The 23,036-nt window shown below is 41.7% G+C and overlaps 1 protein-coding gene across 1 annotated transcript in view; it reads right to left on the bottom strand.

Moving 5' to 3' along the window:
• Positions 1-23,036, bottom strand: part of FAM13B (family with sequence similarity 13 member B) — a 2,585,606-nt gene that overhangs the window by 434,072 nt on the left and 2,128,498 nt on the right. The window contains exon 16 of the mRNA XM_044069837.1: positions 16,298-16,393. Coding sequence (XP_043925772.1) covers positions 16,298-16,393 — 96 coding nt within the window. The remainder of the gene's footprint in view (positions 1-16,297; positions 16,394-23,036) is intronic.

Raw genomic sequence — 23,036 nt, 5'->3', positions numbered from 1 at the left:
CTAGGCTATCTGCCCGAGGGCATTTATAAGCCTAGCCCATAGTTTTGTGGCTTACGCCACCCCTTTAGTTTGGAGAAACTATGCCCATTATTTTGATGTGCCTCTGTCGAGCAGTGACACTGAGGTAACCCCTGGGGTGTATCTGCGATCTCCCATCCATTGGTCAAGATTCCTCTTGAACAAGGCCAGCGAGGTGCTCTGCCTCACATAAACCGGGATTTTGTTCCACAGCATAGGGAGTCTTTGGGTGATGAATCTATCCCTTCAGCACGTCCTATTAATAACCATGTCGAGGTTTAAGTCTCCCGCCCTTGTGGCTCTGAGGGATCTAGATTTTTTGAGATGAAGCATGTTCATCAAATCTGGGTTTGACATGGCCTTGTATGTCAGGCATAGGTCACCTCTGAGCAAGCAGTAAGCAACTGAATATAACTGGAGTTCTTTCAGTCGGGCAGCATAAGACAGATTTTTGAGACCCTTTATCCTTTTGGTGAGGAACTTTGTGGCCTCTCCAGCTGCTGCAAGTGTCGGGTCAGATACATTCGAATGGGGCATTGTACTCGATCATTGGTCTGATGAGTGATGAGTATAGGGAGACTATGACTTCCCTTGATCTAGATGTGAATCCCTTCATGATAAGGTGGGCAATGTAGAAGGTCTTCCTAACTAATTTAGCAATATGAGTGTCGAATGAAAGGCTACTGTCAACCTGGGTTCCCAGGTCCCTAATAACTTCTTCTGTGTTCAGGGATTGCCACCTATATGGTAGCTAGGGTAACCTTATTTTTCCCGAAGGGTATGACTATGCATTTCTTGGCATTTAACTTTAGGCCATGGCTCTGGCACCAGTTATCCGCTTCTGTGAGACCCTTCTGAAGGATATCTGTGTTGGATGTGTTTTCAACCACGGCGCCCAGTTTGCAGTCATCTGCAAACTTTGTCAGCCATAACCCTCCTGTGTTTGCTTGTACTTCAGAAAAGTAGATGCCAAACAAGAGTGGGCCCAGGACTGAGCCCTGTGGGACACCACTTGTGACAGGCTTTGAGTCTGACATGGCGCCAGCAACTCTGACCCTGTGGGTTCTGTCACTCAGCCAGTTTGCAACCCATCTTGTAATGTATGGGTTTACATTTAAGTTGATGAGTTTTTCAATGATACCCGAGTGAGGTATTGTATCAAAAGCCTTCGCCAGGTCTAGGTAGGCTATATGGACTGCCTTTCCCTCGTCAATGGCCTTGATGACTGTTTCGAAAAAGTCAACCAAGTTTAAAAGGCATGATCTGCCTTTGACAAAGCCAAACTGGGTTGGATCCAAAGTCTGCAAGTTCCCTATGTCTTTATTTATGAGATCCATTATGATCCTTCTCCATGGCTTTGCAGATAAGGCTTGTCAAGCTAATGGGACGGTAATTTCCAGGGTCGGTGGAGGCACCGCCTTTGTGGAGTGGGACCACAGTCGCTGTGCGCCACTCCCTGGGTACGTATCCGGAGGTGAGACTAAGATTAAACAGCTGTCCTAACTGTGGGTTTAATTCCTCGTTGAGTTCATGGAGCACACAGCTCACAGCCATCAGTCTGACGAGCCTGATCTGCAAGGCCATGGAACGTATTATCATGGAACTTATAAACAAAGACACTGGCAACCTTACAACACTGGACCCCACCCAGTTTGGGTTCGTGAAGGGCCTATCTTGTCTCCTGAACCTGACTGATTTCTTCGAATCAGTCTCCAGAGCCGTGGACAAGGGGTAAGGCAGTCCACACAGCCTATCTGGACCTCGTCAAGGCCTTTGACACCATCTCTCACTCTTGAATCATAGATAAACTTACTAAGCTGGGCATTAATCCCTACGTCACTCGATGGGTTGCCAACTGACTTACTGACAGAACCCACACTGTAAAAGTAGCTGACTCCAAATCCAGCTCCAGACAAGTGACAAGTGGAGTACCTCAGGGTTCAGTCCTTGGACTTCTCATTTGGCATCTACTTCTCTGAAGTACAGGTCAACACTAAGGGACTCTGGCTAACAAAGTTCGCAGACGACTGCAAACTGGGAGCCATTATTGAATCCCCAAAAGATGTGGATACTCTACAAAAGGGCCTTACAGAACAGATGCTTGGTGCCAGAGTCGTGGGCTCAAGCTTAATGCCAAGAAATGTATAGTTATCCCCTTTGGGAAAAACATGTACCTATGAATTACCACTCAGGTGGCAGTACACTAAACACTGAAAGCCTGATAGACTTGGGGACACAGGTGGACACTGGTTTCACCTTCAATAACCACATAGCCACAACAGTCAGGAAATCCTTCTATGTGGCACACCTCATCACTAAGGGCTTTTCATCCAGAAAAAAAGGAGGTCATTGCCCCACTGTACTCATCCCTCATTAGACCCATTATAGAATACAACGCTCCATTTGGTATGCACCTCTCAAGACATCTGCAACAACTGGAAAGGCCGCAGAAATAACTCACTAAAAGAATCACAGGCCTAAAGCAGATGCCCTATGCTGACCGCCTTAAAAAACTCCAGCTATACTCTGTCACATATAGTCTACTCCGAAGCGATCTCTGCTTAACATACAAGGCCATGTCAAACCCAGAGCTGTTAGACATGCTACACTTAAAGAAATCCCAATCCCTCATAACCACACACTTCAGGGATCTAAACCTTGTCATCACAATAAACAAAACATGCTGGAGGGATAGGTTTTTGACCCAGAGACTCCCCAGACTCTGGAATAGACTGCCCATACATGTCAAGCAGAGTGCCTCTTTGGCCCTCTTCAAAAGGAACCTTGATGATTGGATGGGAGAAAGGAAATTCACCCCGGGGATCATGTCAGTCACCCTGCTAGACAGGGGACCAGGGAAGTAAATAGTGTAGGAAGAAACAGCCAGGGAATTGCTATGGCTAGGCTTGTATAGGCCCTAGGGCTGATCGCCTACTGCCAACCTATGAACATGTCAGACCTCCTTTCTCAAACTCACACAAATAGAATCCCAGACAATTCTCTGAGTTTATTGGGTCCCGGCAGCTAGCTTTACACCATACTGAAAATCTCTTCCATTTGGCTAGGCAGGATTTTTGGGTGGAGAGTCTCCTTGCCTCCTGAAGAACCCAGAGCACATCCCTCAGAAAAAAATGGTGAATGGACAGGATCAGAATCCAATCGTACACAGGGTTAGGCTGAGGCATAATAGGTTGGGGTGAGCCCTTCTGTTATATGATCAGGTTCACTTTGTAGGGTAGTTTGTGGTGACTGCCACTAATAGAGAAGAGGGAACCAATGTTACAATGTCCGACAGTCACCAGAATAAATTTTGGTCTTTTATGGATAAGTAGAACGTTTGGCAGTAGCAGAAGTGCAGGGAAAGCATAAAGAAATGTTCCTGACCATTGGAAGGAAAATGCATCTTTCACCAAAGCCAAGAGGCGAGGAATCCTTGTACAAAAAAGAGGAGCTGTTTTCTGCTCTCCAAGGCAAGTCTTCAGTGATCCACCCCCACCTATGAACTGGGTCTACGAAGACCTGTTTGTTGAACAGCCATCTTTGATGGACCTGCTGAGACAATATACCGGGATGCTGTCCTGGGAAGGTATGTATACTGCTTGAAGTAAAATGTCTGACTGGATGACTAGGTCCTAAGCAATCTGAGCCAACTTACATAACTGGTTGGATCTATTTGCTCTTTCCTTGTATGTACCACATGACTGCTGAAGTTTCTGTGCATACTTTTAAAGGGCCCTGCTTTCAAGAGGTGGAGAAAACTTGTAGGGCTCGGAGAACACTCATCTCTTTCAAGTTGATGCTCTTCCTTGAAGTAGGACTACTAAAAACCTTGGACTTCGTAGATTACTATTCAGGCCCAACAAGCCATGTTTGAGGCATCTATGTACACGTCTTGGTTTGGACTCGGTACCTTGGAAGGGAGGCCTAAATGGAGCTTCACCTGTGCCTTCCACCATAAAATCACCTTCCTGAGTCAAAGCATGAGAGAGAGATTTGCAAGTCCAAGGATGGGAGTGTTGAGACCATACATTTTTCAGGTACCACTGAATTTTCTTCATATACATCCTGACTAAAGGAAGCATGGACATGTTTGCTGCCATGTGGTGCTCTGAGAATCGCCCTGGCTGAAAAAGTTTGGAAACAGAGTAAGTTATAATTCTCTGCACCTTCTCCTTTGCTTGTTTTTTTGTGTCTAGTTTGCACCCCAAGAAACCTAGGTCATGAGTCTGAAAGGAAGATTTTTTTTTTTTAAATTAACAGTGATCGCCCAATTGCAGGGGGAGGGTGAGAGTGAACATGATGTACTGCACTAAGACGTCAGGTGTGGCCTGGATTAGCAGATTATCTAGATAGGGTAATGTTTGTATTCCAGAGTCCTGCAAAAGACTAACTGGAGCTAAGCACTTTGTAAAGACTCTGGGGGGGAAGTAAAAAGCTCAAAAGGCAAATCAGTAAACTGAAAATGTAATGGACCAGTACAGAACACCTCAGGAATTTCCTGCAAGAAGAGTGTATGGGAATATGCAGATATGCATCCTTAAAAATTAAAAGAAACATGAAAGGCCTATGGAATGCTAATGGGGAGAAGGGCATGAACAGACAGCATTTTGAAAGTGGGTACCTTCAGGAAGGTGTTGAGCTGGAACAGATCTAGTATGGGTCCTTTCCTTTCTTAATAAAAAAGTAGTGTGCAGAAAAACCCTCATCCCACAAACTGAGGACTACTTGCTTTTATGGTACCTTGAAACCGCAGCTCCTGTAAGATTGGAAGGAGACTAACTAGTTGTGAAGTGGAGAAAGAAGGTCACTGAAGGGAAGTTCCTTCCAGGAATACTGTAACCTTTTTTTGGTGATTAGTGCTCACTTGTCTGTGGTAATATTTTCCCAATTCGAAATGGAAAGAGTGATTCTTTTTAAAAGGGGGAGAGTAGAACTGAGGGGGTGGGGAAGACAGTCACACTGGCTTATCTACGAAGGGAGGCCTCCCAGATATGGGGTCTCTCTCAGATGTTTCTGGAAAATTTATGTTGGGTACATTCTTGTGAAGGTTTATTCTCTCTCATAACAAAGAAGGTGAAGATGGCAGGGTAATTCTGTTATCTGTGCAAAGAGGTAAGGATGATTTGTCTGCAGTTTTTCATAGTTTTACCTTACTCCTGTAAAGTTTTGAATAATCTAAATGCCTGTTCAAACAGAAGGTCCCTGTTCAAGGGGGAATATAGAAGTTCAGCCTTGAAATCTTCTGGTAGGGGCTGGTTGTACAACCAGGTGCATCTCTTAATGATTGAACCAGCAGGAGCTGCTATGTAAGAAGCCTCAGTTGCATCAGAGCTGCATTACACTCTACGTCTAGCCACTTGAGTTGCCCAAGTCACTAGGGACAAAATTTGCTGGTTGGAGTCTATGCCTGAAATGTCAGCCACAGCCCTGTTTAGATTAAGGATAGACAAATATTATTTGGCCATCTGTGTCTGATAATTAATGGCCCTGAAGGCAAAGGTAGAAGTTGTAGTCGCCTAGTCCTTTTTTCCCTCACCTGTCCATTGCCCTGCTATCCTTGTAGGGTAAGGGCATTAGCATTTCGTAGGTTTGTCTGAGGCTAAGGAAACAGCTGACGGGTCAGCTACAGGATTATAAGATCATCTGTCCTTTTTGGAAGCAGGGGACCAAGCTTGGAGCTGTGGAAAGAGATGCAAAAGTATCCAGAAAGGCCTCTAAGTGGAAGGACAGCAGAAGGGCATGGGGTGCTCGCCTCTAAAAGGCTGTAGTATCTCTTTTGGACATCAGACATTTGCAAAGACTCCCATTCAAAATGTTTTATCATATTTAAAATGGTCTCTCTAAAGGATGCCTCTCCCACAGGGGAATCCATAGAGGGAATTCTCATCATCTGAGCACCTGACCAGAACACTAAATTTGAAAAAGGTAAGCTAAGTAATTATTATCAGAACCTGAGGACACCTCCTCTTCCTTTTCAGGTGATGATTCCACAGTCACTTTCTGTGGGGTGGGTGGAGAAGCTAAAAGGGAAGCAGGTTTAAGAGTCATAATGGCCTTGGAACAGGCCTTGAGAAAATTCCATCCACTCCTTCTCACTAGGAAGTGGAGGAGAGGTAATATGCTTGGTTTTCTGGCTTTTTTTTTTTTTAGGGGTGACGTCTGTCTGAACTAAACACATAGGCTCAGTCCATGATGTACCTCAAGTGGTGATCCAGGAATTTCTTCCAGTACTAGAATCTGAGGGATACTGTCTAGCACCTCCAAAATAGTGATCCTCAGGTCTCTCTTCTCTGTTATAGTAGCAGTCACTTCGTATGTGCAGTCCTCAGATGCCACACTGGCTCCGACTGGGTCATGGTAGAGGGCATCTGAAGTAGAGATGAAAATACTGCCGGTTCTGTAACTTCGGCATGTACGTTCATAGGTAGGTAGGTACTAGGCTATCGGCCCAAGGGCCTACGCAAGCCTAACCAACAAGGTTCCCTGGCTTACGCCACCCAAGAAAGTTATTTTCCTGTGCCACTGACTAGCAGAGACACAGAAGTGATCCCCGGGATGTATTTCCTATTTCCCATCCACTCATCAAGATTTTTCTTGAAGAGTGCTAATGAAGAACTTTGCTCGACATAGATGGGTAGCCTGTTCCAGAGTATGGGAAGCCTCTGGGATAGGAATCTATCCCTCCAGCATGTCCTGTTTATTGTGGTGACAAGGTTTAGGTCCCCTAGAGCGTGCAGCTCGGAGGGATTGGGATTTCTTTAGGTGTAGCATGTCCAACAGCTCTGGGTTTGACATAGCTTTATATGTTAGGCAGAGATCACCTCTGAGTAGGCGATATGCTACGGAGTAAAGCTGGAGTTTTTTGAGGCGGTCAGTGTAGGGCATTTGTTGGAGTCCAGTAATCCTCTTTGTGAGGTACTTCTGTGGCCTTTCTAGCTGCTGCAGATGTCTTGTGAGGTACATTCCAAATGGGGCATTGTACTCTATAATGGGTCTAATGAGTGATGAGTAGAGGGCAACGATGACCTCTCTTTTCCTGGATGAGAACCCTTTTATGATGGTGTGTGCCACGTAGAAGGACTTCCTGACTACTGTGGTGATGTGACTATCAAAGGAGAGACAACTGTCCACCTGGGTCCCAAGGTCTCTTATCACTCATTCGGTGTTAAGTAGATTGCTGCCTATGTGGTAGTTCATGGGTACAGAGTTTTTACCAAAGGGGATGACACTGTACTTTTTGGCATTGAGCTTGAGGCCATGGCTCTGACACCAGGCATCTGTCTCAGAGAGGCCCCTCTGTAAGATGTTCACATCAATTGGGGACTTGACTATGGCTCCTAGTTTGCAGTCATCTGCGAACTTAGTTAGCCAGAGGCCTTCTGTGTTAGCCTGTACTTCAGAGAAGTAGATACCAAACAGGAGCGGTCCCAGGACGGAACCCTGTGGTACTCCACTTGTCACTGGTTTGAGGTTAGATTTGGAGTCTGCAACTTTTACAGTGTGGGTTCTGTCAGTGAGCCAGTTGGCAACCCATCTTGTGACACTGGGGTTTATGCCTAGTTTAATGAGTTTAGCTATAATTCCAGAATGGGGGATGGTGTCGAAAGCCTTGGTGAGGTCAAGATAGGCTGTGTGAACCACTTTACCCTCATCTACGGCTTTGGTGACTGTCTCAAAGAAGTCAATCAGGTTCAGGAGGCATGATCTGCCTTTCACAAACCCGAACTGGGTGGGATCCAGAGTTTGGAGGTTACCAATGTCTTTGTTTATGAGTTCCATGATGATACGTTCCATGGCTTTGCAGACCAGGCTCGTCAGGCTAATAGGTCTATAGTTCCCGGGATCAGTGGTGGCTCCCCCTTTGTGGAGTGGGATAACTGTTGCTGTGCGCCATTCAGTGGGCACAAAGCCTGATGCGAGGCTATTATTGAACATGGTGATTAACCGGTCCCATGGATGCTGTGTTTTTGGCTTTAGAGAGTGCAGCTTTCACCTGCATAGTTGTGATTACAGGGACTCTGCATTCTTCCTGTATAGATATGGGCCCTTTAGGGGGTGGGGGGTAAAGTTAGCACTGAACCTATCTGCCAGGATGTTGGCAATATCAGTTGGTTCTGTAATTTTCATGCCTTTGTGCTGTAACTCAGAGCAGATCTGGGTGTTGACATAGCTATAGCATGCTTTGTGGTTGTCCTTGGAATTAGTGGCAATTTTATTTTCGTAGCTAGCTTTGGAGGATCTTATAAGGGATCTCAGCTACTTACTGAGGCTTACCAGGGAGCTCCTCCACTCATGGGATTTTACTCTCTTTTGCAACAGTTTCTTCCTTCTGTTGTACAGTTTGTTTATGGCAGGGGACCACCAGACTGGCTTCCTTTTTTTGGAGGTTAACGTCTTGGTTTTGTTTGGGATAGCACGATCCATGCACTCATGTAGGTGCTTATACAGTGCATTTGTGTAGGATTCAGAAGTTGTAACTGTATTGTCCATCTGCATGGGTGTCATGAAGTTCACTACTTCTGTCTTACGAAGCATGAAGTTGGCTTTGGAGAAATTTCTTACTGTGGTTTCCTTAATGGGGGGTGGGGGTGGGATGTGGATATCAAGGTTGATTAGCTTATGGTCAGATCGGACCAACGAGGAGTTGACTTCAGGTGTGGAACACCGGTCACTCATGTTGGTAATGACTAGGTCTAGGATATTGTTGCCCCTGGTGGGGGTGTGGATAAGTTGATCTAGGGCATTGGAGTTTATGAATTCCAGAAAGCGTTGCGCTAAGGAGTTAGTACATGAGTAGAATCACACTGGACAGACTGGGCCTCAGGCCTAGGCCTCGAGTTTTTTCTTGGGGGCATTTGGTACATTAGGTGTGGGAGGAAACTACCATCTTAGACTAGGCCAACTGTATGACACATTGGGTCTCTAAAAACCTATTCAAGGATGATAAATGGGATCACAATGTCTTGGGTATGAACTAGCAGACAGAAAAGGATTTAAAGTCGTGTTCTATTCCCAAGCATAATAAGCACTAAGAATGCAGGTCTTTGTAGAGTATCTGTCTACTGCAATCAAACTTTCCCCTTCTAGCTGACATCTAACAAAATCAAAGAAAACAGTTTAAACAAACAGGAAGGTTCCCCAATGGGGCAGTTATTTGAATCAGAGTGGGCTTACTGTACAACTGACCTCACAAAGATAATACTGACAAGATGCAATACCTGTATTCACGCTGAAAGTGAGATGATCTTGAGGATTTATGCACATACCGTTGCTTATGTAACCCTGTGCTGATAAGCTGAGGTCATACTCTGGGTATGTGTTTCTGGGAAGGTTTAGGCTTTAGTACTCTGGCCAGATGTCAGCAGTGAAAAAGCATCTGGTTAGAATACTGCAATAGTGATTTCAGTCAGGATATCTGGGAAGAAATGGTAAGCGAGGTGCACTTAGGGAGGCAGAATACTCTGCTTTATAGGATTAGAAAGCTGGCACACTTCCTACCACCTGACTCTTGCCAGAGAATAGAGGGCTGACTGAGATCCCAGGGCAGGAAAAAACAGGCTCTAATGCTCACACTTAGATCTGCAATTCCTTGCTCCCATTCCTCTCCAAATGAATGAACAGACTGGTCACAGGCAGAGGAGCTAACAGGTGAAGCCTTGCAGGGGAACAAAAGGAACAATACAAGTTTTAAGAACATACTCAGTTACCTACCAAAAATGCTACTATGCTAGTCAAATATTAATAGACTCTAAGCAGACTAATATAATAAAAGCTTCACAGATGAGACTAACTATTAGGACACAGTAAGTGATAACTCCTCCAAATATTGGCCTTTTCAAGACAGCTGCACATTGATTAACTATTTAACTTCAGCTCTGGCGGTATGAAAAAAGGAAACTGAATAACAAGGACCAGGAACTTAGTTACTGGTTAGTAAGTACACCGCCCAAATTCCAATAAAGATGAAACTAAGCCTGAAAGAAAATCAAGTAGAAAAGGTGAAGAGAAAACACTGACTGGGAAGAAGCCTGCAGCTGTTTAGCAAAAAGCAGTTAAAAAGCTCCAGCTTTGGTACAAAACACGGCTTCCAGTAATCTAATAGAAAAAATAAGTCAAATGTGCTTAAAGCTGATTAAAATAAATGAAACACTGAAAAAAGTATATCAACTAAAATAAAAGGCTGGAAAAATGGAAGAAGCTTTAAACAGATACTCGTATAAGCTACTAAAACTTCCGAAATCATAGGCTGAAATGAAGAAAAGGCGAGCTGAGTACAAAACTGTTCAAGAAAAGATGTTTCAAAATAGGGTTGAAATAGAGGACACAGCATATAGGAAAAATCTGAGATTTTCTGCTGTACCAAAGAAATTAGAAGGAACAGATTGAATTAATTTTGTGAAGGCACAAATAACCAACTGAAGTGATATTCCACAGCAGGAACTGTTAATTGAAAGGGCACACTGTGTGTATGCTCCAAACCTAGCCATGAGAAAGCAACCAAGTCCTGTATCAGTAAAGATGCAAACCTACTAGCAGAAAGAGTTGATTCTGACAAAACTGTGGCAAAAAGGAAAGGTATTAAAAGTTGGAGACAGATGGTTTGTGAAAAATGATTAGTTGCTGTACACCAGGCAAAAGACAACAAATTTACTCCAGCAGTCAGTGAATGTTGAGAGGCAAGTGTGACATTCAAGCTGCTGTATCAAGCTGTCTTTAGAATATTCCTGATTCTTCAACTATCATATTTTGGAACTGAACTGGAATCTAGTGCTGGGACATGGAAATAAAAAGGAAGAACAGAAATACAGAAATTATTGAATAAATGTGAAAATGCAAAACATCAATCACATTTGTGAAAAATGGCTGTATAAATAAAAGTGTAGAGAGTGAACTTCAGTTCTTTACAAGTTTAATAGAGTCAACAAAACAGCATTTGCTTTCATCACCATCATCAGCAGTCCCCTTTTTCCCCATTTTCTACATGGGGTCGGTGTAGCGTGTTAAGTGTCGTTCGCTCTCTCGATTCAGTGCCACACTCCTGCCTTCTTCAACACTCATGCTGGACTGTCACAGATCTTCTTTCACACAATCCATCCACCTTTTTGCTGGACATCCTCGCTTCCTCTTACCTTCTTCCTGTCTGTCCCAAATCATCTTCACCAGACTGTCCTTCTGCTATTCTCCACGTGTCCAAACCACAGTAATCTGTATTCTTTGATCTTTTCTGCAATTGGAGCTATTCTGGCTTTTGCTCTTATGTCCTCGTTTCTTCATCTGTCCAACAGTGTGCATCTTACCACCCTTCTCAGGCACTTCATTTCCATTACCTGTAGCTTCTTCAACTGTTCTGCCTTTACTGCTCATATATGTACTGGTCACACCACTTTCTTGTACAACTTAGTTTTCAACTTCTTTGGCATTCTGCCATACACTACACCTGACACTCTGCCCCAGTTGGCTGTAGCCCATCTAAATCTAGCTTTGACCTCTTCATTCAGACTTACCTTCTCCTCAACCATCCCTCCCAAATACTTGAAGGTGTTTACCTGTTCCACTATTTTCTCTTCTATCTCAATTCTCAGTTTTGATTTCCCCAATTTGTTGCCATTAACACACTCTTATCTGTGCTTAGTTTCATCCCATGTGCCTTCAGTTTTGCATTCCTTTCTCTTACCCTTTGCTGAAGTTCTTGTTCAGAGTCAGTCTGTAATGCCACAACACAACTTTGATCTGTCCCCTCCGACCTGTTGGCTAATGCAGTCCATCACCAGTATGAACAGCAGTGTGCTCACAGCTGAACCCTGGTGTACACTCACTCCCAGTGGGAATCCCTCTGTGAGGCTGAACACTGTTTGTACTTGAGTCAATGGGTCTTTGTACATAGCCTGCACTAATTCTACCAATGTTTCTGGGACTTCAAACCACCGATCTGCCCAGATCAGCTTTCCTGGGACCTTGTCATATGTTTTCCCCAAAGTCTTGGAATGCCCAGTTGGACATTCACTCCATCTCTAGGTGTCTTCTCAAGCATCTGTCTCACTGCAAACAACAGGTAATTTTGTGCTGCATCCTAATCTGAAACGAAATTTTTCATCTCCCATCTTACATTTTACTACTCTGCGTATCCGTTTATCAATCACAGTCTCCACAACTTTCATGCAGTGTGATAGGCGTTTGATGCCTCTGTACTGCCCACAGTTGTGGATGTCCCCTTTGTTCTTGTACACTGGTAAAAGTATGGTGATTCTCCAGTCATCTGGAATATGCCTCTCTCTCCACACTACTATGAGTACCCTCAGGAGCCATTTCTCCCCTATCTCCCCAAACATCTTTATCATATCTGCTGTAGCCTCATCTAAGCCTGCTGCTTTCCCCGACTTCATTTTCCTTAGTGCTGTTCTTACTTCTTCTAGGGCTCCTCCTCTTCTCTCATTGTTGAAGTAGTACAGATAAATATATAGTTATACTATATGTATATACAAGATTAAACAGGAAAACGTAAAGAAAAAACTATGAAATTTCACTTAACTTGCAAGAAAATCTTGCTGACGCATCTTGCGACAAGAGCGGTAAATGAGATCCGAGGTACTCTGGAGAGGGGTACTGTGGGTAGAGAGTTAGCTTGAGTGTCTTTGGCTTGCGCAAGCTGTGTAATGAGGATCAGAACTGCACTCCAAAGGTCAAGGATAAATGAAGACTGATATCATCAGATTAAACGTTATCAGCAGTGTTTTCTTAAGCAGAAAGGATGGGTGTTGACTCCTAACAATGAACCCTCCTTCATAACCATACAGGGATGCAAGTTTTTGCGAGATCATACTTAAAATGCAGTTGTTTTGCTGCATCTGAAGAATAATCTTAGGTGGCACTGCATTAGGGACCCATGATGGAACAGACCATCATTAATGGTGTCTGAACCAATGTAGCAGAGTCTGACTTTGGTAACTTACTAACTCCTGTGATGGGAGCCAAGGCAGCCTCTTATTTCCATCAAACTCAGATGAGACAAACTTTCTGTTTGCCAAAAGTTCTCTTTCAGCCATTTCCCCTTTCCTTTCCCACTCTGTCAGTAGTTTCCTTAGATTTGTGACATTCTTATTAGGCTTTTCTAACCTTGTTAATCATTTCACTAAGATATGCTAACGTTGTCTTTTCTCACCTCCAGACGAAATAAACAGTTGGTTGGCTTTCCTGCTAAATCTAGTAGCTACCACATTTTTTAAACATCATTTTCACATTTCCTCCTGAACACTATCTTACCCATTTATTCCCATAAATTCCATGTATTTATATGCAATTTGCTCCTTCCCTTTTCAAAACATCCCACTCTCAGATCGGTTATATTCTGTACAAAATTCAGTATGCAAGTTATAGCTGGTTTGGATTTTGATTTCCATTTCTTAGTAATTTCTTTTTTGCAGGCAACATCAATACATTTAGTAAGGCCTTACTATGTCTGGGCAATTCAGTTCCTATATCACAGCACAAAAGAATAATTTCCTTAGTTACAACCATTTGTCCCCCTAACATTTTTTTAAACTGCCATCTTGTTACATTTCCAAAAAAACATGTTCCCAATTACCTCTCTCTTTTCCATCACACCTTAAGCATTTGCTATCTACTCGAGGAAAACTCTTTTGAAGTTGGCTTGGGAAATAAAAATATCTTTGCCAACACTTGTGAACAAAAATCTGAAACCTTCTGTATACCTGGGAGCCGTACAGATGTCCTTGTTTTGTACCTTAATATATTCTATTCTCTGGCACCATTCTTTTCTCATCTTCTGACTGTTTTTATATACTACCTTTCCATTCTCTGGCACCATTCTTTTCTTATCTCCTCTGACTGTTTTTATATACTACCTTTCCATTCTCTGGCACCATTCTTTTCTTATCTCCTCTGACTGTTTTTATATACTACCTTTCCATTCTCTGGCACCATTCTTTTCTTATCTCCTCTGACTGTTTTTATATACTACCTTTCCATTCTCTGGCACCATTCTTTTCTTATCTCCTCTGACTGTTTTTATATACTACCTTTCCATTCTCTCGCACCATTCTTTTCTTATCTCCTCTGACTGTTTTTATATACTACCTTTCCATTCTCTCGCACCATTCTTTTCTTATCTCCTCTGACTGTTTTTATATACTACCTTTCCATTCTCTCGCACCATTCTTTTCTTATCTCCTCTGTTTTTATATACTACCTTTCCATTCCCTTGCACCATTCTTTTCTTATCTCCTCTGACTGTTTTTATATACTACCTTTCCATTCTCTCGCACCATTCTTTTCTTATCTCCTCTGTTTTTATATACTACCTTTCCATTCTCTCGCACCATTCTTTTCTTATCTCCTCTGTTTTTATATACTACCTTTCCATTCTCTCGCACCATTCTTTTCTTATCTCCTCTGACTGTTTTTATATACTCCCTTTCCATTCTCTGGCACCATTCTTTTCTTATCTCCTCTGACTGTTTTTATATACTACCTTTCCATTCTCTCGCACCATTCTTTTCTTATCTCCTCTGTTTTTATATACTACCTTTCCATTCTCTGGCACCATTCTTTTCTTATCTCCTCTGACTGTTTTTATATACTACCTTTCCATTCTCTCGCACCATTCTTTTCTTATCTCCTCTGACTCTTTTTATATACTACCTTTCCATTCTCTCGCACCATTCTTTTCTCATCTCCTCTGACTGTTTTTATATACTACCTTTCCATTCTCTGGCACCATTCTTTTCTTATCTCCTCTGACTGTTTTTATATACTACCTTTCCATTCTCTCTCACCATTCTTTTCTTATCTCCTCTGTTTTTATATACTACCTTTCCATTCTCTCGCACCATTCTTTTCTTATCTCCTCTGACTGTTTTTATATACTACCTTTCCATTCTCTCGCACCATTCTTTTCTGATCTCCTCTGTTTTTATATACTACCTTTCCATTCTCTCGCACCATTCTTTTCTTATCTCCTCTGACTGTTTTTATATACTACCTTTCCATTCTCTCGCACCATTCTTTTCTTATCTCCTCTGTTTTTATATACTACCTTTCCATTCTCTGGCACCATTCTTTTCTTATCTCCTCTGACTGTTTTTATATACTACCTTTCCATTCTCTCGCACCATTCTTTTCTTATCTCCTCTGACTGTTTTTATATACTACCTTTCCATTCTCTCACACCATTCTTTTCTTATCTCCTCTGACTGTTTATATACTACCTTTCCATTCCCTTGCACCATTCTTTTCTTATCTCCTCTGACTGTTTTTATATACTACCTTTCCATTCTCTCGCACCATTCTTTTCTTATCTCCTCTGTTTTTATATACTACCTTTCCATTCTCTCGCACCATTCTTTTCTTATCTCCTCTGACTGTTTTTATATACTACCTTTCCATTCTCTCGCACCATTCTTTTCTTATCTCCTCTGTTTTTATATACTACCTTTCCATTCTCTGGCACCATTCTTTTCTTATCTCCTCTGACTGTTTTTATATACTACCTTTCCATTCTCTCGCACCATTCTTTTCTTATCTCCTCTGACTGGTTTTATATACTACCTTTCCATTCTCTCGCACCATTCTTTTCTTATCTCCTCTGACTGTTTATATACTACCTTTCTATTCCCTTGCACCATTCTTTTCTTATCTCCTCTGACTGTTTTTATATACTACCTTTCCATTCTCTCGCACCATTCTTTTCTTATCTCCTCTGTTTTTATATACTACCTTTCCATTCTCTCGCACCATTCTTTTCTCATCTCCTCTGACTGTTTTTATATACTACCTTTCCATTCTCTCGCACCATTCTTTTCTTATCTCCTCTGACTGTTACAGTTATTCTGCAAAGTTTCATATACCCTACCAATTATCCTTTTTAAGATCAACTTTTGTTCTAGACTCAAACACACTACCAGGACTCGTCTTTCCTTTTATAACCCTGTTTCTTTCAAACCCTGCTATCAACACATGTGGAACTTGAGATATATGCCTAGCCCAAGCACAACACTTTTACAGCGGAAAGACCCAAAACTGATGTTTTTCAAAATATTCAATGAACTGAAGTGGACAAAGGTATCCAATTGAGTAAACCATGTAGATCTTTCCTCTGAAATACAGGTAACAAATGTAAAGAATTACTTTGATAGTGACCCTTCCCCTGAAAATATACAATTCCCTTAAAATTAGAAAAAAAACTTGATTAAGTTATGACAACAATACAGAAAGTTCCAGATTATACCTAGCATAAGCAGGTGTCTGACAGCACTATACTTACAGTGATAGGAGTAATGCAGGCTTTGGTCAACATCTGTTTCACCAGGCGGTACCTGTCATACAGAGGCTTAACAACTTTTCTCTCTTCTCTAGTAACCTGAAACATAAAAATAAAATACTACGTTGAGCCATGTGCTTAGGCTAATGAATGAAATTACTCAGGGACATTTTATTCTCCCATATTCCTCCTCACCATCAAGTCTTGCTCGTGCTGCTCATCTCACCAATCAGCTCATACAGGTCTGAGGGCTCTGTTTCTCCACTGCAGTTATTAGCTCCCTGGAAGTGAGGGTCAAGCAATCACAGAAAAGGGGCTGTCATTCTTGAATTAGACTTGGGCTTTTCTACTCAAGACATTATCTCCCACTGAGTTGCAGGGCTGACATCAAGTAACTGTGCAGTAGCACTTTAAGGGTAATTGCTCCCACCTACATGGTGACCCATCCTTCTTTACCCAACCGCCTGAAGCAGTACTGGCTCTCATTTCAGCACCAGTATCACCACCGGATCTTGAACACCAGATGTGACCCCCTGCATGCTCTACCACCTCTATCCTAGTCATTCCTCTTGCAAAGGGCCAGGTCAAACAGACCATCAAGTCGCTAGTTGAACTCAGGTTGGCTGGTCACAGTCATGGTTTTATATCATAATGCTATGCACACATGGGTCAAGAACATTTTTAAAACAAAATGGTGGTCAGAGCCCATATGTTTCAGTCTCTGCAAAGTGTGCACATCTATACAAGCCACTTATCTGCACAGCGCTCCTGGGTGACCTCTTGGGAGCCGTACAAAATGTCCTCCTTTTGTTCCTGAGTTCACAGGGGCTCACCAATTTATTGATAAAAAAAATAAACAATATTGTCATACAGTGGGAAAAACAGCTCATTTTGGTATTAAAATTTACTGTTTCTTTGAAACTTGGTAATCAAAAAGGGGTGTGGGTCTGTGTGCGTGTAGTGAACCCATATGACAGAGCTTGGAACACAAGTTAATAGCTTATTCATATTATGCTGACAGAATTAAATAGAAACATTTAGTGATTTACCGCTGCCTTTACCTAAAGTAACATTTACTCATTACAAACATTCCAATCTTAGAGTTAGTAGAGACTGGACTTGGCAGAAACCAGAATTTTAACACAGCACCTTAATTCAGTACTTCTCTCAAGTACTTTATAAAACACCACTGATCAGGATGCCATCAAAATTCACTAAGACTCTACCAATATGACATCTGCAACCATTAGGCATCATTAACTAGTAGACTTCTTCAGAAAACACATTCTTGTTGGTTTTGATCTCAACATGTAAATATTGAAATCTGAAAAACAGACTTATGAAGCTGCACTTGCCAGATTAAAATACATTATAACCTTTTCCTCTTACACATACTGTCTCATGTTTTACAGCAACTTAAAGTAACATTTGCGTAAGTGAAGACATACAGATTTTGCACTACAACTATAAAATGGTGCAGAAGAAGAAGACACCATACCACAGTCTAACCTCTGACTTGGGAATAGGAGGGATTCTCATCGCAGATCCCATAGTAGAGCAATTCTTTGCCCTTGCATGGACACTGGAGAGATCACAGAAATTTGTTTGAGCAAACCTGTAAGAAAGAGCATGACTGAGTCCTAGGAATGTTTCATAAAAGTTCTACAACTCCAAAAACTACCCACATGGAAGCCAAATCCAGGCACAGAATGAAAAATAAGGACCATCAATTAAATAGCCAGTGGTAAAAAACTACTAAACTGTAGACCATATAAAACATAATGATGGAAGCAGGAGTCTTTCAAAGGTGTGCCAAGTCCCCCCTTTTTTATCATGACTTTCAGGGCCAATGACTAGGGAAAACTGGCACGAAATCTGTAGAACCCGGAGGATAGCTGCAAAATTTAAAAGTTATGTACTCACCATAACTAGGAATTTGTGTTGTCCCATCCTTGTTCTTCCTCAATGTATGGGTTCAGATCCAATCCTCTGATCCGAATCAGCCGCATATACCATACTTCGGATCCAGATCTGCAGCTCCTCCCTCTACCCATACTACTCCATCCCCATTGCCTCAGATTGGATTTGCTTCCCTGTATCCCAACAGTTAAAGAGAAACATGTACAGACAGATAGAAAAGACAGGGCTCAAAGCTGGAACTGCAGGTTCCACACACAGTCCAATAGGTCCTTCCAGAAGAAAAAGGATGGGGTTTGGAAGGGAGGGGAGTTGAGGACGAATGAAAATGGACAACACAGATGCCTAGTGATGGTGACTACATAACTTTTACAACTGAAGTTGTCCTAGTCATTTTTCCTCAAAGTATGTGACAGAGTCCACAGCTATGCTGATCTTGGGTGACCCTTATGAAAGGATATGTCAAGAGTACTGCCAAACCAAAGGTGGCTCTGTTTCTGGAGATGATATCCAATTGGTAAAGGTATGAGTCTTGGATCATGCAACTGCAGCACAATCACCAATTGATAAATGCTCTTGACCAAAAGACAGATGAAGTAGCCATCGATCTGGCTGAATGAGCTCAGGGAGGTTTAGGCACTGTCATACTTTTCTGAGAGTAAATCCATAGAATACATTTTGTATCCATTAAGCTACGGTAACTTTAGAAACTGGATGATGCAGGCAATTTGGAGAGAAAGACACAAAAAGTAGTTCTGATTTTCTGAACTGTTTTGTCCAGTGAAGTTAAAAATGTAGTTATTTGTGCACATCAAGGAGGTGTAGCAAGTTGTACTCCCCTTTATTGGAAAACTCTGGAAAGAAAACTGGTAAATGAATGGATTTGTTGATGTTATTTTCAGAAGCCACTTTAGGTAAGAAAACAGAAGGGTTAGTCCGTAATGAAGCCCTATCTTTACGAAAAATAATGTACGTTGTTTTAGACGAAAGAACCTGAAGTTCAGATACTCGTTTGCTGAAGTTTAGAGTTACCAAGAAAACAGTCTTCCATGACAGAAATTTTAGATCAGATTTGTCTGACTGTTCAAAAGGTTTCTGTGTTAAACCCTAAAGTATAGCTGTTAGATCCCACGCGGTGACAGGTCCTTTTCTCAGAAGCCTCAGAAGAAAAATGCCTTTCGTAAAAGCTTTACACAATCTAGAGGAAACCAAGGAAAAAGATTTGTTTCCCTTTGTTAAAATTAGAAATTGGTGCCAACTGAAACTTAACTGTAGAGAAACTTGCTCCTTGTTTAAAAAGGGTTGTCAAAAAACGAATAGCAGAAACTGGAGTAGAAAAAGGGTCAGTTTCCTTATCTGATCCCCAAATGGAGAACCTCTTCCATTTGCTTGTGTAAACTTTTTTGGTAAAATCTTTTTGAGAAGCCAAAATAATGTCACATACAGGGGAAGAAAGCCTGGGCTAACTATTACTGGAAGTGGAGAAACCATGCGGTTAAGCTTGATGACTTGAATGTTGAGTCCCTGATGAGTGAGAGACGAGATCTTGAGTAGGCTCCAGTATCAATAGAGGATAACAAGGGTGAGACTGTAGAAAGAGGAACCATACCTGCCAAGGCCAGTAGGAGGCAATGAGGGATTACTGAGCAATTCAGCCAACTTGGTTTCTGTAGAAATTTGGGAATTAAGGGCATAGAAGAGTAAGCATAAAGGAGTCCCGAGGGTCAGGTGGGCATCACAGCATCTCTTGCTGACTCCCACTGAGGGGGGATAATAGTGAAGTACTTGCTGCATTTGTTGATAGGGGTGGCAAATAGGTCGCAGCAAGGTCAGTCCAATGCTGGAAGATCACTTCTGCTACCGAATGATTGAGACCACTCATGAGGCATCAGAATGGATCTGCTTAGCTTGTTCACAAGCACACTGGTTTTCCCTGGAATAGGTTCATAGGAATGTGTGTTACAATTGGAATGCAGTCTGATGAGACTGCCCACTCCCAAACCCTCATGGCCTCTCTACAAAGGGGATAAGATCCAGTTCCTCCTTGCTTGTTGATGTACCAGACTACAGACATGTTGTCAGTCTGAAGTGCAACAGTCCCCAAGGAAAGAGCATCTTGAAATGGGTGTAATGCTAATAGGACTGCTCTCATCTCTAAGACACTGATATGCAACTTGGTCTCCTGGGGGGACCACACATCTAGGACAGTTATTCCTAAGAAATGCCCCCCTCCACCTTAGTTGAGAAGCATCCATGGTCACTTTGGCTACTGGGTTTGGTAGAACAAAGGGTCAGCCAAGAAAAAGATCAGCAGATTGTATCCATCACTAAATGTGTTGCTTGCAAATCAGGGTGAGCTTTACCTGAAAGGACAGGGGTTGATATAGAATGGGCCACTCTACAGCTAGAGTCCATTTGAGAACTGGCATAGAGCAACATGCTAGAGGAAGTAGAATTATTGCTGCTGCCACTAATCCTAGTGCTTGATGTACCAACCTTGCCGGAGGAGATGGGTGGGCAAGAAGAGTCTAAATCTGGTTTTTGACAAATGTAACACGGTGAAGAGGCAAAGATGCTACCTGCGTTGTATCCACCACTGAACCAATGAACTCCAGGCTCTGAATTGGTGTAAATTTTGATTTGGCAAAATTAATCATAATTCTCAAAGTTTTGCAAATCTGGAGCAAACAGTCCCTGGCCTGCTGTACCAGATGCTTAGAAAGGGTGGTGAGAAGCCAGTTATCTAGATATGGAAACGCATGGAATACCTTCAGCCTCAAGTGAGCTGCCACTACTGCCATGCATTTGGTAAACACCCTGGAGGCTGTGGTGAGTCCAAAGGGCAGAGCTCTGAATTGGTACTGATTGGCACCCAGCTGAACAAGATGATGTCTTCTAGATCGTCTATTTTGATATGATAGCACGCATCCTGAAGATCTACAGAGTACATCCTGTGACAGAAGGAGATACTGCAAGCACAACTAGCTGGAGTTTTGCACATAATTATATGTCATTTGAAAATATCAAACTGATTTATGCAAGATGCTGGTGTTGCAAATGTATTAGAACTGTATGTTGTATAAGATGCTTGTTACAAATGTATTAGAACTGCATGTCATGTGTACATCAAACTGCTCTGTACAGATATTTGTGTTGAAAAGGTATTTGCAAAGTGCTGTGTTAAAATGCATCCACAGTGTGCCCTACTTGAAGAGGACAAAAATGTGCATGCACCACTGTAACTGTTTAAATGTATATATTTTAATGGTGGAAACTGGAATACAGGAGGTTAGCACCTCAGTCCAGCAAACTTTAGAAAAATATCTGAAATTAAATTACTTTATAGGCTAGGCCATAAAAAAATGGTACTTTTAGCTTTCACTGCAGCTAGAGACACAAAGTCTGTACTAGGAAGTTTCTGTACTGGCTTCGGAGTGAACAAACTGCTACTTTTGAAGCATGGAAGAATGTAATTGTTTTATGACTTCCAGCATTTGCCAAAGATCGGAGCAAATGCCCTTGTCTATGTATTTTTATAGGTAGACGCTAAATGCTACCAGCTGCCAGCAACGGGGGTTTTGGTCTAGGAACTAGAAATCAGATATCAGATGACAATAAGTGACGTCATTCTACAAGCTACCCAGCAGCAATATTTTAGATATTAATTTGAGAAATATCTTAGTGAGATGGAGCATTCTGTCTTGGACTTAAGAAAAAAACATTCATTATATCTGCCTTAGTCTATAAGCTCTTAGGTTATAGTAATTCTCTTAGATACATACCTCTCAACCTGGAATAAAAAAAAAATCTGGACAAAGGCCCAAGAAAATAGGTAAAAATCTGTACGCTGATTATCATAAAATTTGCATACATAATTATGCAACCCCATCCACTCCACTGGAATTGTGGGATACCAACTTTTAAATGCAAATTGAAGAACAGACAAAATATTAGAACACCAAATAAACAGAAGAACAAAAGCACTGCTCTCAATCTTCCATCTCTAAAATGTGGAACAATGCTTCTCATAAAGTAGAACAAGTGGGCAAAATGTGGAATACTTACTAATAGTTTATTAACAAATTCAACTAGGGATGCCATGGTATGGTTTAAATGTGCTATTGTGTACTTATAAAAGGTTTTTATAAGTACACAATAGCACATTGTGTACTTATAAAAGGTTTTTATTGAATTAATATGATTTGGTATAATTTATTATGGATATTAGTTTAAAAAATTCATGTCAATAAATGTGCGACTGATCTTTTCAATTGTGGAACGGTATGGAACATGGAGGGATTAAGACTCCTAATGGGAAATGTTCATTCTAATAAGGGGTACTTGAAAGGTTAGCTTTTATTTGACGCAGATGGGAACTTTCTGAATATTAGATAATAAGATGCCATGAGCCAAATCCCTTTTTACAAGAGCACAACTTCAAGATCAGGCAGTCACAGCAACTAGTACATTTTTCTATAGTATCAAAAGCAGTAATTAATAAAAAAAATACTGACCAGAGAAATAACCATGACAATAGAATGCAGAAAAAGTCTTTGGGTATGTTAGTCAGCTGCAGACTGTTAATATCTAGCACTTTGTTTATGGAAGGTAAAAGTGAAGGACCTGTAATTCTGCTTTAATAGCTTTGCATCTCTAACACATCCTTAGTGATAAACCACATAGAAACGTTATGCACGTGTTATGACAATACAATGCACCATGTGCAGTTTGGCTTGACGCTGCAGTTACACAGTTATTAAATCCAGTTCTATGCCATTTATGCTACTTTTCATTTCTAGACAAAGTATTACTGCAGCACTAAATA

Source organism: Protopterus annectens, chromosome 4.part0 (assembly GCF_019279795.1).
Source record: "Protopterus annectens isolate FY-2018-M chromosome 4.part0, PAN1.0, whole genome shotgun sequence".
NCBI classification, from domain to species: domain Eukaryota; kingdom Metazoa; phylum Chordata; order Ceratodontiformes; family Protopteridae; genus Protopterus; species Protopterus annectens.
Note: the sequence above shows the minus strand (reverse complement) of the source record. Positions and strands in the feature narration are given on the sequence as shown.